This window comes from Rhamphochromis longiceps, linkage group LG12, assembly GCF_057381845.1.
Source record: "Rhamphochromis longiceps isolate RC_006_pf linkage group LG12, R_longiceps_female_GT1.1, whole genome shotgun sequence".
Classification (NCBI taxonomy): domain Eukaryota; kingdom Metazoa; phylum Chordata; class Actinopteri; order Cichliformes; family Cichlidae; genus Rhamphochromis; species Rhamphochromis longiceps.
Window position 1 is genome coordinate 6,346,957 of NC_140568.1, and position 11,800 is coordinate 6,358,756.

The following is an 11,800-nucleotide window of genomic DNA, read 5'->3' on the forward strand; positions in this document are numbered from 1 at the left end:
TATCAAAGTTCAACTGCTATACTGTACAGCACAGCTGGTGATTAGTGATCACCTATGGCATTTTTTGTACCCCTGCGTTAACAAACAATGGCTTTTCTGTGCATTTTGTGTGAACTCAGTTTGATGCCATGATTACAGGGGAGTCATTGCACGGAACAAATGCAGAGGTTGAGCAAGTAAGAGGCTGAGACAAAGAGCAAACAAAGTCAAAGTTCGGCCTGATCGTCCTCATAAATAGAAGGTCTCCCTCTGTCCAGCTTCACTCTCTGTGGCTGATAATACATACAGTGAGCTCCAACCAGAAGAAGGTAAGCGATATGTTTTTTTTAATAGCATGTTTAACTGTCCCGCCATCAGATGCACGGTTATCTTTAATATGTAACATCTGTAGACTGTAAGTTGTAACTTTGATTTTAAGCTCTTCTTAATGACGCTGAATATTTGCAGCTAAGTATCATGACGTCTATAAACAGATTTAACCAGCCCATACACAAAACAGCCAATTTGGATTTTAATGTACGTAAGTAAATTCTGATAGGCAACATTAGGGATTAAATCTGGCCCCTCTGCTTCAAATGAGTGAGGAGATAAAGAAACACAGAAATTTGTTGGGAATTTAGCAAAAACTGTTGCAGCATAGCGTGTTGGTCAGAAACTCAGTTCACAGTACGAAAGAGCAAAACTGACTGTTTTCAGGAGCAAATATTGCATAACCCACATGAACAAGCAATCGATTGTGAACTTTTGTCTCAGTTGACCATGATGCATGCAGCCTTGGCTATCTGGATCTTATCAGCAGTGTTCTGCATGGGTAGAGGCCATCACCATTTGGGCCATGCCGATCAAGACCAAGAAACTGACAGCAGCCTCTCACAGGTGTCCACAGCAAACAAAGAGTTTGCCTTCCGTCTGTACAGAAAGTTAGCAGCTCATGCCGACTTTCAAGGCAAAAACATCTTCTTCTCACCAGTCAGTATTTCTACTGCCTTGGCTGCCTTGTCCGTAGGAGCTCGGGGGGAGACCCACCAGCAGCTTTTCAGTGGTCTAGGTTTCAACAGTTCCCAGCTCATGCAAGCAGATGTAGATCAGTCCTTCCGTACGCTCCTGCAAAACGCAAAGAGTGGTGACACCAGTGAGGGGACTGCCGTGTTCGTGGACAACCGCTTTAAGCCGCAACCCGAGTTCCTGGAGGTGTTGAAGCAGTCCTATTTTGCCGAAGGGTTTAATGTTGACTTCACCCAAGCCACGGAGAGTGTCAATACCATCAACAATTATGTGGAGACCAAGACCAATGGGAAGATTGACAAGCTGGTTGAGAGCCTGGATGTAAACACAGTCATGTATCTCATCAGCTACATATACTTTAAAGGTAAGAGGTCAACTGAGATGAGATTTGGCTGGTCTCTCTTTTATTCCAAGGTTTAAGTTTGATGTGTCATCTGTAACGTGTGATTTATTTCTGCTTATAACCGCAAAACAGGAAAGTGGGAGACTCCGTTCGATCCTCAGGGCACCACAGACGACCATTTCCATGCGGAGAACGTTCAGGTTCAAGCAGCTGATTCAGAACGGAGATTAGTTGGAATAATTATACATCACTGCGCCTAATTCAACCTGTTTTCCAATAAACTGTCACATTTCCAGGTTCCAGTCCAGATGATGAATATGGAAGAGGATGTTGATATTTATGATGACAAGCTCATTAACACAACAGTCCTCCACCTCCCCTTCAACGGCACCCACTCCATGCTGCTGATGTTGCCTGATAATATGGCAACGCTGGAGAACGCCATTAGCCCGGGCCATGTCAACAAATGGCTGAAATGGAAGAAGCAGAGGTTGGGTAGAATTTCAAATCATGCTTAATTTCTTGGTTTAGACACGTCCATCATATTTACATATACTTAAAATTTTTAAGATTAAACAAAGAAAGCTGGAGTAAAAATGAAATGCAGTTTCTAAATGATGATTTCATTTATGAAGTGGAAAAAACTACCGATTCCCACCCATCCCTATGTGAAAACGTAATTCCCCTCTAAACCTAATAACTGCTTGGGCCACCTTTGGCAGCACAAGGTGCAGTCAGGCGTTTGCAGGGATTCTGGCCCACTCTCAAACACATTGGAGGGTTTTTTTTTAAAACATGAAATCCTTACTTCAACTTGACCACTCCAAAACCTTTATGTTGTTTTGTTTTTTTGGAGCCAATCAGAGGTGGATTTGAGTTCGTGTGTTTCAGATGATCGTCTGCTGCATAACTCTTCAGGGTGCAAAACATTGTCCCCCAGACTTTTCTGGTAGAGAGCAGAACTCATGGTTCGACCAATTACAGGAAGTCTCCCAGATGCTGAAACAGGAGAGCAGCTTCAGACCATCACACTGCCACCACCATGTTTCATTGTTGCTATGATATTCTTTTCATGGACACGGTCTTAGTTTTACGCCATACGTAACAGGACTCAAACCTTCCAAAAACTTCAGCTTTGTCATGTCAGTCCACGTACTGAAATACTTGGGGATCATCAAGATTTATTTACTTTTTGGAAAAACTTTGTAACTATTTCCAGACTGATAGGTGTCACTGACTTAGTTTTCCAGCAGTTTCTTTAGATGATGTATTGCTTTTTGAGATCTTTTAGCTTCACTTTGTCAGACTGTTTTTATTTTAGTGATTTCTTGATTCAACAGGTCTGGCAGTAATCGGGCCTGGCTGTGGCTTATGAAATTGTGTTTAATCGTGTGGTTAATCACAGTAAATTCATGTTTTAACAAGGAGGGGCAGTTTATGACACAGGGGCAGGCAGGTTTGGGTAGCTTTTTTTCTGTTAATAAAAGAAATTATCCTTTAATAACTGCATTTTGCATTCACTCAGGTTATCTTTGTTTGATGTTAAAATTTGTTTGATAATCTGAAACAGAAGTGTGACAAACATGCAAAAACTAAGAATTCAAGAAGAGTAAAAATATTTTGTCATAACCTGAATATGCTTGCCGGATGAATATCAATACTATTGATTCCTTTCACAATTTTTAGGAGATACAACATATATGTGCCAAAGTTCTCCATCAAGACTTCCTACAAACTGAACAAAGTGCTGACTGAAATGGGAATGGCAGACATGTTTCGTGATAGTGCAAATCTGACCGGTATTTCAGAGGGGCATAAACTGGCAGTCTCAGAGGTAAGGACAGTGTTATTAAACACACATTTCTCCCTTTTATTCAATCCTCTCACATGTTTCTCACTCCACTGCGCTGTAGGTGGTACACCAAGCCACCCTGGATGTTGATGAGGCTGGAGCCACAGCAGCAGCTGCTACAGGCATCGGTATCATGCTCCTTTCCCTCCGGATTGTCCCGGTCTTGAAGTTTAACCGCCCATTTATGGTCATCATCACTGAGCGTAACACAGAAAACATTGTTTTCATGGGAAAGATTATTAACCCAAACATCTGATGGAGGAAATGCTTTGTGTTCTTCCACGGTTGTTGCAGTAAACATAAAATACTCAGAAAAACAAAAACAAAAAACACTCACTTGTCATGTCTCTTCTTTTATGACTGCATGGTTTTAGTATTGTTCTACCTGTTTTTGACAAGTAGAAGATAAAATACAAACAACAGGATTCCCAGCATCAGCTTTTCTCAGGGGTAAACAATAATATAGCATGTTTTCAATCATCTTTATTAATAATGATGCGTTATTGTGTAACATGCATAGATTTTGCACTAACACACTTGGAAACCTCTGGGCCAGGCACATGGAAAACCAAAAAAGGCGTGAGATAAAGATGCATACATCTTAAACTATCAAGTCATGCACTATTGCACTTTATGTCAAAAAAGACTGAAAAGACTAAATAGTCATTTCAATATTTCACATTTAATTTGACTGTGAGTACAAATAGCGTTTATTACATGTTATTACATTAAATACATTTTATTTATTCTCTTGAAAGGTTCATGCCAGCAGGGATTAGGCTCTTACCAACAGAGTAAGTTTTCTGAGTTGAGTTCAGAATGCTTTTACTGAGCTGAGTTGCATTATTGTCTGTATTTATTTTATATTTGTATAATATTGTATTTATTTATTGTATTTATTTAAAATAAATTGTTAATTTATAGATTTTTTTAAAGACAAAGTGTAGTTTAGTCACCTGACGCTACGTGGCAGCACTGCGCATCGTAGAGTCTGCTGCGCTGAAAACCAATCAGAAGAAGAAGAAGTTTGCCTCGCTTTGATTGGATGTGAAGGTTTTTTTTTTTTTTCAAGATATGGCTGAAACAACAGGACAAGAAGGAGCTAAAGGTGGACCACATTATATAAAAGAAAGAATAAAATACAGCCCGGAGGAGGAGGCCAGGCTGGAAAGGAAACATTTCTGGAGAATAATTGATGCTTTTAGATATTACAGGTATGAAAAGGTTTTTTGAAATAAAGACAGGCCGCGGGTGTTTTGTGTCAATACATGGCAGTGTTAGCAAATAATAGCATAGAGAAGAACACCAAGTCTAAAGAGAAAAAAAAGGCTTACTGATGTGTTTAAACTGTATTTAAACGTTAAATTGCGACACCTACTTTTGAACCAACTCTGCTCGCTGCATTTGACCTCTTTTGATCAGCCCTTTCTGCCTTTCACACTGCTCACAACACACTTAAATACAGTGAAAGAGAAAAAAAGTGAACCTTGTGCACAGTATGGTTATGGTGATCAGTGTAGCTGGTGAAGCCTGAGTCTCAGCTCTGTGTCTTCCTGCCAGGATCCATGTTCAGGAGCAGGTCAAACGCGCGGAGCGTCAGTTTCAGAGTCTTCCGCAGCACCACCAGAATCTGCTGCCACACGTTTTGTCCAACCTGGCCCGGATCGGCCAGTGTGCGGACCACAACCAGGAGGTGCTGCAGGCCATCGTCCACCACAGCCTCCACATGTTTGAGAACATGGAATACGGAGAGAGGGTATGACTTAAATCTGCTGTATGAACTGTAATCACAGATCCAGAGCTGGCTATTTCTAGTGTTTTGTCTTTTTCCTGTGATTAGTAAGGCAAAAGTGAGGACAACTATGAAAGAGATGAAGAATAGAAAGGCAGTTTGAGCTGGATGACTTACCTTGGGTGGTATAGAGATGTCTGCAGGAGAGGGCAGTGCACTTTTTAACTCAATCTTTTGAGTGAGAGGATGCCTGAGGAATGAAGAAGTCTACTGCTTCTGATTTTCAAGAACAAGCTATGCAGAGCTGTAGCAACTACAGAGAGATAAAGCCGATGAGCCAGGATATTGGAAAGAGTTGTTGAAGCTAGGTGTGAAGAGATGTGATGATCTGTGAGCAGCAGTATGTCTTCATGGTGAGAAAGTGCACTATGGGTACGATGTTTACTTTGAGAGTGATTATGGAGAAGGTCAGAAGGAGTTGCACTGTGTCTTTGTGGATCTGGAGAAAGCATATGATAGGGTGCCAAGATGGGAGCTGTGACGAGTAGCAGACAGGTATATGAGCCTGGTGCAGGACATGTATGAGGACAGCAAGACAGTGGTGAGGTTGAGGTAAGAGTTAATGATGGGTTGGAGTTAGGTGTGCCTTTTCTTGTTTGCAGTGATGATGAATAGATGAGGTCAACCAGAAGTTTCCATGAGTTATGATTTATTGCAGACTTCACTGTGATCTGTAGTGAGAGTAGAGAGCAGGAGGAGGAGGAGAGCCTGGAGAGGTGGAGGTATGCTCTGGAGAAAAGAGGAATGAAAGTCAGTAGAAAAGCAAGGCCAACTACATGTGTGTATGAGAGGGAGTTACCTGGAAAGGTGAATCTGAAAGGAGTGGAGGTAGTGAAGGTGGATGCGTTTAAATACCTGGGGTCAACCATCCAAAGCACTGAAAAGTACAAAAGATACATGGGGAAGAGAGTGCAGGCGGGGTGGAGTGGGTGGAGATGAGGGTCAGGGGTGATTTGTGAACAGTGTCACCCAGTCCTCACCCCGTGTGGTCTGTAGAACAGCAGCTTGAGTGAAAAGGAAGGCTTACAAGATGGTAGTGAGTCCTGCTGTTATGTATGGTTTGAGCACGGTGGCACTGACAAAAAGACAGGAGGCCAAGCTGGAGATGTTAAGATTTTCATTGAGTGTGACCAGAATGGATAGGATTCATGGATGTAGTGAAGGAGACCATGCAGATGGTTGGTGTGACAGAGGAGGATGCTTGGAAGGGGATGAGATGGAGGCACATGATCTTCTGTAGTGACCCCTAAAGGGAGCAGATGAAAAAAAGACTGTGACTTAATGATGTCTCCATTCTTTTAGCAGGAGGATCCAAGGAAGATTCGTCCATCCTCTACATTTGACATGGACAAACTTAAGTCCACCATAAAACAGTTTGTGAGAGACTGGAGTGAGTCAGGCCAGGCTGAGAGGGACTCCTGCTATAAGCCCATCATCCAAGAGATCCAAAGACTTTTCCCAAGTGATCAATAGTAAGGAGCTTACATGGTAAATTGGACACACACATGCATGCCAATAAAGAGAAAGTCAGTGTTGCTGAATATGTGCATTCAGCTTTTTGCATGCTATAGTTTCAACATCTTGGTGTGATTATGTGACTTACACAGTTTTTTTCTATGTGATATGTGCATTTTGTGCATTTTATTATATCAGTGATGTGTCTAAGGTGAGCGTGCTGGTTCCGGGTGCTGGGCTTGGCCGTCTAGCCTGGGAGATAGCTCGGCTGGGTTACATGTGCCAGGGAAACGAATGGAGCTTCTTCATGCTCTTCTCCTCAAACTTTGTTCTCAATAGGTAAAACTTACACAGAAATGCACAGGCTGAACAGACACCTTAACTAATATTTTCTTTTGCGTCTGTAATCGCTACTCTTACTCTCCTTGTCAATCTTCACTGCTCTATTCAGGTGTGAAAAGGTGAATGCTCTGACACTCTACCCCTGGATCCACCAGTTTAGCAACAACAAGCGATCCTCTGACCAAACACGACCAATCAGATTCCCTGATGTCAACCCTCAGAGCTTGTCACTAAATGCAGACTTCTCCATGGTAGCAGGGGACTTTGTGGAGGTCTACAATGAGCCAGGTAAATAAAATGTATCTTTAACCTATGAGATATTTCTAAAAAGGGGACCAAACTTTACTCATGTTGGTCGAAAGTATACATTTTTACATCTACAAAAAGCACAATATAATTGACTCAAACTTTTCAATGTGGATGTACTATAAAATATGCTCACTGGTCACTTCATTAGGTACATTTTGCTTCTGCTGGTTTGGATTCCCTTTGCCTTCATAACTGCTTTAGTTCTTGATGGCACAGATTTAACAAGGTGCTGGAAACGATGAATACATCTCACTCATGTCCACCTTAGTAATATTAGTAATAAAAAAAATGCATAAGTATTAATAAAGATTATTATATTTTGTGTTTCTGGCAGAGTCCTGGGACTGTGTGGCTACCTGCTTCTTCATCGACACGGCTCATAATGTGTTGGAGTATGTGGAAACTATCTGGAAGATTCTTAAGCCTGGTGGAGTGTGGATCAACTTGGGTGAGTGTCCGTATTCAAACTATTAATAACTACTGCAGGTCCTCATTAAGCTAAGCTAGTTATAGTTGCTGCATCTTATCATCCCCCCATTAAGGCCTTATTAGATCTTCTTCACTCACTCTGTAATATCTTTTTATAGGGCTGGATTTTGTTCACATTAGTAATTATTTATGTTGACTTTTTTTTTTTTTGGTTTGTTTAGAAAAAATGAGCCATAATAATAAATAGAGGGGATCTTTATATTTCTTTTTTTTTTTCTTTTTCAGTTTTAAAACAAAATTGTTTTGATTGAATAGAAAGGAAACACGAGTCTTACTTTCACATGGATGAGATTTTCTCCTCTTAAGTCGGTGAACTTAACAGTGTAAACATTCTTTAATATTTTCAAGGTCCACTGCTGTATCACTTTGAGAACATGGCCAACGAGCTCTCAGTTGAGCTTAGCTACGAAGACATTAGGACAGCGATGGTCAGATTTGGCTTCCACATCGAGGTAACCTGAAGACCTAAATATTACCGCTTCAGCCATACGCTTGTCCGAAACCTTGCTCGAGAAGTAAAATCAAATTAAACTTCCTCCCGCAGGTGGAGAAGGAGTCAATGCAGACCACCTACACAGAGAACGACCGGTCGATGCTGAGATACGTTTACGACTGTGCCTACTTTGTTGTGCGGAAGCCTGCAGAGCTGCAGTACTTTAATGGTCAAAACGAAGACCAGCTACAAAACTCTCCACCGGCTGCTAAGTCGCCACGCCGAGAGGGTCCCGACAGCCCGACGTGACAAGATGTCCATTTGATAAAACCAAGTGAAAGCATAAGAGCACAATCCTTGGCTGAAATATGACAACAAAGGAAAAGGAACATTTTCCTTTTGGCCAGATATATTTTTAAAAATGTCTGCCCGAATCCACAAGACCTTGAAGTGGCTCAAAATGGGGAATGTAATATGAAGTAAGGTGATGTGATATGAAGTAAAGTGATCTGTACCATCTGAACAAAAGTCAAAATACTGGGTCTGAGATGAATCACTTACCATTGGCTGCTACTTTGTGTTTGTGGTTTGTGTGTCAGCTGCTGGCCACGAAGACCATCATTTTGTTTTTAGGCTCCGTGTGTGCATGTGATAGGAGAATGTGATAGAAGAATGTGATGTGAATGCCTGCTTTTCCTTTTTTTTCCTTTTTTTTTTTTCTCTTTTATGTGCCAATAACTACATCTAATATTTTTTTTATATTGTTTGTTTTGGACTGTCATCACACTTTGAAATAAAGCCGCACATTTTAAAAATGTGATTCTTCAGTTTTACTTAAACACATTTTCAAATACATTAACACCAACATAACAGAAAAGACGACAACAGGTCGACGATATCTAGAATCTCTATATACAAGTATCATCTTGTGAATGTTGCCAATAAAAACAAAGGTAGTAGAATTTGAAGAATCTTTTTTTTTTTAATGAAAGTTTGACCTTATTTGAGGTCAAACATAGTTTTAAATAGCTCTATATAGCACTATTATAACCTTCAGATCAATCTATTGACCTTAAAGGAGAGGTCAGAGGTCAAATGTGACATTCTATTTATAATCTTTATAAAGTGTCCCAAAAAGTTGATTCTGTTTATCTCGATGTAGCATTTTCAGTGTGAGAAAGGTTTTTGTTATTAATCCAAGTGACTTCTTTAGTTCAGCTGACTGCAGGTTTCCCCAACCTTTAAACAGTACATCTCTATAATGACTGAAATTAGCACCAATGACTAACAATATGGTGCATGCTTTCTATATGTCGACAACACACATGACACTTGTCATGTAAAAGGCTTTTCTGTCAGTTTTCGACCAATAATACATTGAGCTAACAGGCAAAAAATTAACCAAAAGCAGTTTTAAAAAGGTGAGTTTTGAGTTGTTTTTTTAAAAAACAGCTACGGAGTCCGCAGTTCTTAATGTTTGGGGGAGAGAGTTCCACAGTCTAGGGGCCACAGCTCTATCACCCTTAGTCCTCCTCTTAGTATTTTTTAAAGCAAGTAAGCCCTGATCAGATGACCTCAAAGACCTGCTAGGGACATAGGGCTGTAGCAGATCAGGTAGGCTGGTGCCAGTCCGTGCACAGCTCTGTAGGTCAAGACCAGGATCTTAAAATTGACTCTAAATTTAACAGGAAGCCAGTGTAACTGAAATAACAACGGTGTCACATGTAAGTACTTGGAGGATTTTGTCAAAAGCCTAGCTTTCCTCATCCAGTGTGGTCTGTGTTTTTGTGTCAGTGCACATATTTTCCTGAACCCTGATGTACACAAACCAATGAGTATCAGGCAGTGTTGTAAATTGCAGGAAGTAGATGAGAGTTAAGTGATTGGAGACTGGGTGCTCTGGGCGGGGCTAGAAAGCAGTGCTCTATTCTGATTGGTTCTTTGCAATAATTCTACTACCGGTGCTCATCATTTCGAGATCGTGCATCACTAAGCACGCTCCTGCGCACTTTCGGTGTTATCCAGCAATTACAGGGATTTCAGGTTTTCTGTGCACATCGGTGGCGTACCGGCAGACTGCATGGCAAAGAGGCGCGCCGAGGACACTCTGCTGCACAACTCTCCCTCCAAGAGGTGTTTCCGCTCCCTTTGCGCTGTTGACATACAGGCGGAGAGCATGGCTCCGTCCGGGGGCGTGAGCCCGCCGTCCCTCCTGGCTTTGCTGGGGACCCGCTGCAGAAAGAGGCCGCAATATTTCGATGAAGAAGAGACCGCTTCTTATCGCAAGACTTCACACTACGATGCCAGGAAGCGTGCAGTAAATGTTTCGGCGGTGCAGACGTCTGGAAGTTTCCAAGACCGTCGCAGCTCTTCAGTCACGAGCTCCCAGAAACGACCACGAGAGGGCAGCGAGGAGCCAGATACCGCTGTTCCCAAATCTAATGATAAAGTAAGTTATTGAGAATATAACAGAAGTCGGGGATGTTCACTGCAGTTTTAGCGACCATGCAATACAACTGAATTTGGTGTGATTACAGTGAGTGTCCACTAGATGTCACCATTTACACATTCTAGACTTGTTTTTACTGTACTCTGTATAGACCAGTGAAAAGGGGACTGATTGGTCAGCAGGTAACAAAATGTTGCCACGTAGTTGCGTTTGGACGTTACATTTCTATCTGTCTGTTCCCTTTCAGGCTGATGAGGACGCAAACACTGAAGACTGCACTTACAACTCCTTCCAGTATTGGAGGGTGCCTTTACCTGAGCTTGACCTTTCACTGCTAGAAGATGCAAGCGCCCACTCAAAAACAAAAGACAAGTCAAAAGCATCTTCTTCTGACGCCATGGAGACTTGAAGATGATTGGTAGTACAGCGAGGCCTATTGAAAGCTGCCTCTTCCCGTTTAAAGCATGGGAACATGATGAGGACAATGTGATGTTCTTCAGCAAATAGAGGCATCAAGAACAGGTTACTTGAAATGCATCAAGGTGAGATGCGATAACCGAAACCTGCCAAGGCTGCCCCTGTAGAGCAATACAGGCTTTATTTATTTTATTTTTTCCCCCTTAAGTGGAAAACAGTCTAATGCAAGATTTCACAGACCTAAGTGGAACTTTTTTCAAACCTTTTATAGATCCAGCAGATTTGTGTGACCAGCATTTAGACAGCCTGATAACAGCAGTGACTGATCTCCCATGTTCAATGCTGAGTCCTTACTTTGCAAACCTACAGTTGAGTAGGATTATATAAATATGTGTCTAACTAATTAGAGATATAATTAAAGATGTATGCTTGGTCTGCAGATAATAGTTGCCTTTCAGAACAAATTTGGTCCAGTTGTGTAGGGTTGCACTTTTTAAATTGTGTGACTGAATTGTTGGTTGTACATTTTGTACACATCTGATTGCCAGTTAGAGCTGGTTGTTACATGCCTTTGTATTCATTGACAATAAAAATATATATTTGTGACTTTTCTTTTAATTGTTTGGTTTTATTTATGGTTTTATCAACGATAATGCTGACCACCCTCTACACCACATACTTGACAGGAAGCGGAGATCCATCTGTAACACATTCATACCACATGTATTCACATTTTATTAGGTCTGAAGTATTGTGGCCAAAATGATAATCATGATTATTTGTCACGATTATTCAAAGAGTGACAAAAAAATTTTTATTGCACTGTAACAAAAAAATAAATAAAAATGCTTTCACATCTGTTAAGGTTTTTGTGTTAACATTCAGCTGATCCTCAGCTCTCTTTGCATACCATT

The 11,800-nt window shown here is 41.1% G+C and overlaps 2 protein-coding genes across 3 annotated transcripts; both read left to right on the forward strand.

Annotated features, from left to right (window-relative positions):
• Positions 1-248: 248 nt before the first annotated feature.
• LOC146656716 (serine protease inhibitor A3K-like) lies at positions 249-3,535 on the forward strand. Its single transcript, XM_085424483.1, has 6 exons — positions 249-308; positions 754-1,369; positions 1,481-1,548; positions 1,645-1,838; positions 3,035-3,182; positions 3,262-3,535. Exons 2-6 carry the CDS (start codon positions 760-762, stop codon positions 3,454-3,456), a joined length of 1,215 nt encoding a protein of 404 aa, XP_085280609.1. The 5' UTR covers positions 249-308; positions 754-759; the 3' UTR covers positions 3,457-3,535.
• Positions 3,536-4,256: 721 nt separating this feature from the next.
• LOC146656717 (protein-L-histidine N-pros-methyltransferase CARNMT1-like) lies at positions 4,257-8,835 on the forward strand. Of its 2 annotated transcripts, none has more exons than XM_085424484.1 (8): positions 4,257-4,414; positions 4,761-4,956; positions 6,295-6,464; positions 6,646-6,786; positions 6,899-7,077; positions 7,433-7,546; positions 7,936-8,039; positions 8,132-8,835. In XM_085424484.1, the coding sequence occupies exons 1-8, from the start codon at positions 4,275-4,277 to the stop codon at positions 8,327-8,329; spliced, it is 1,242 nt and encodes a 413-aa protein (XP_085280610.1). In that variant the 5' UTR covers positions 4,257-4,274; the 3' UTR covers positions 8,330-8,835. The 2 variants fall into 2 exon arrangements, with proteins under 2 accessions (XP_085280610.1, XP_085280611.1); XM_085424485.1 differs by having other exon boundaries at positions 6,298-6,464.
• The last annotated feature ends 2,965 nt before the right edge of the window (positions 8,836-11,800 follow it).

What these genes read in the sequence shown, in the direction of transcription:
- LOC146656717 (XM_085424484.1), top strand. Translation starts at nt 4,275, where the DNA reads ATGGCTGAAACAACAGGACAAGAAGGAGCTAAAGGTGGACCACATTAT. An exon ending in GATGCTTTTAGATATTACAG is followed by an intron (nt 4,415 to 4,760) that starts GTATGAAAAGGT and finishes TCTTCCTGCCAG; the next exon opens with GATCCATGTTCAGGAGCAGG. An exon ending in CTTTTCCCAAGTGATCAATA is followed by an intron (nt 6,465 to 6,645) that starts GTAAGGAGCTTA and finishes TTATTATATCAG; the next exon opens with TGATGTGTCTAAGGTGAGCG.
- LOC146656716 (XM_085424483.1), top strand. Translation starts at nt 760, where the DNA reads ATGATGCATGCAGCCTTGGCTATCTGGATCTTATCAGCAGTGTTCTGC. An exon ending in CTGAAATGGAAGAAGCAGAG is followed by an intron (nt 1,839 to 3,034) that starts GTTGGGTAGAAT and finishes CACAATTTTTAG; the next exon opens with GAGATACAACATATATGTGC. An exon ending in ATAAACTGGCAGTCTCAGAG is followed by an intron (nt 3,183 to 3,261) that starts GTAAGGACAGTG and finishes ACTGCGCTGTAG; the next exon opens with GTGGTACACCAAGCCACCCT.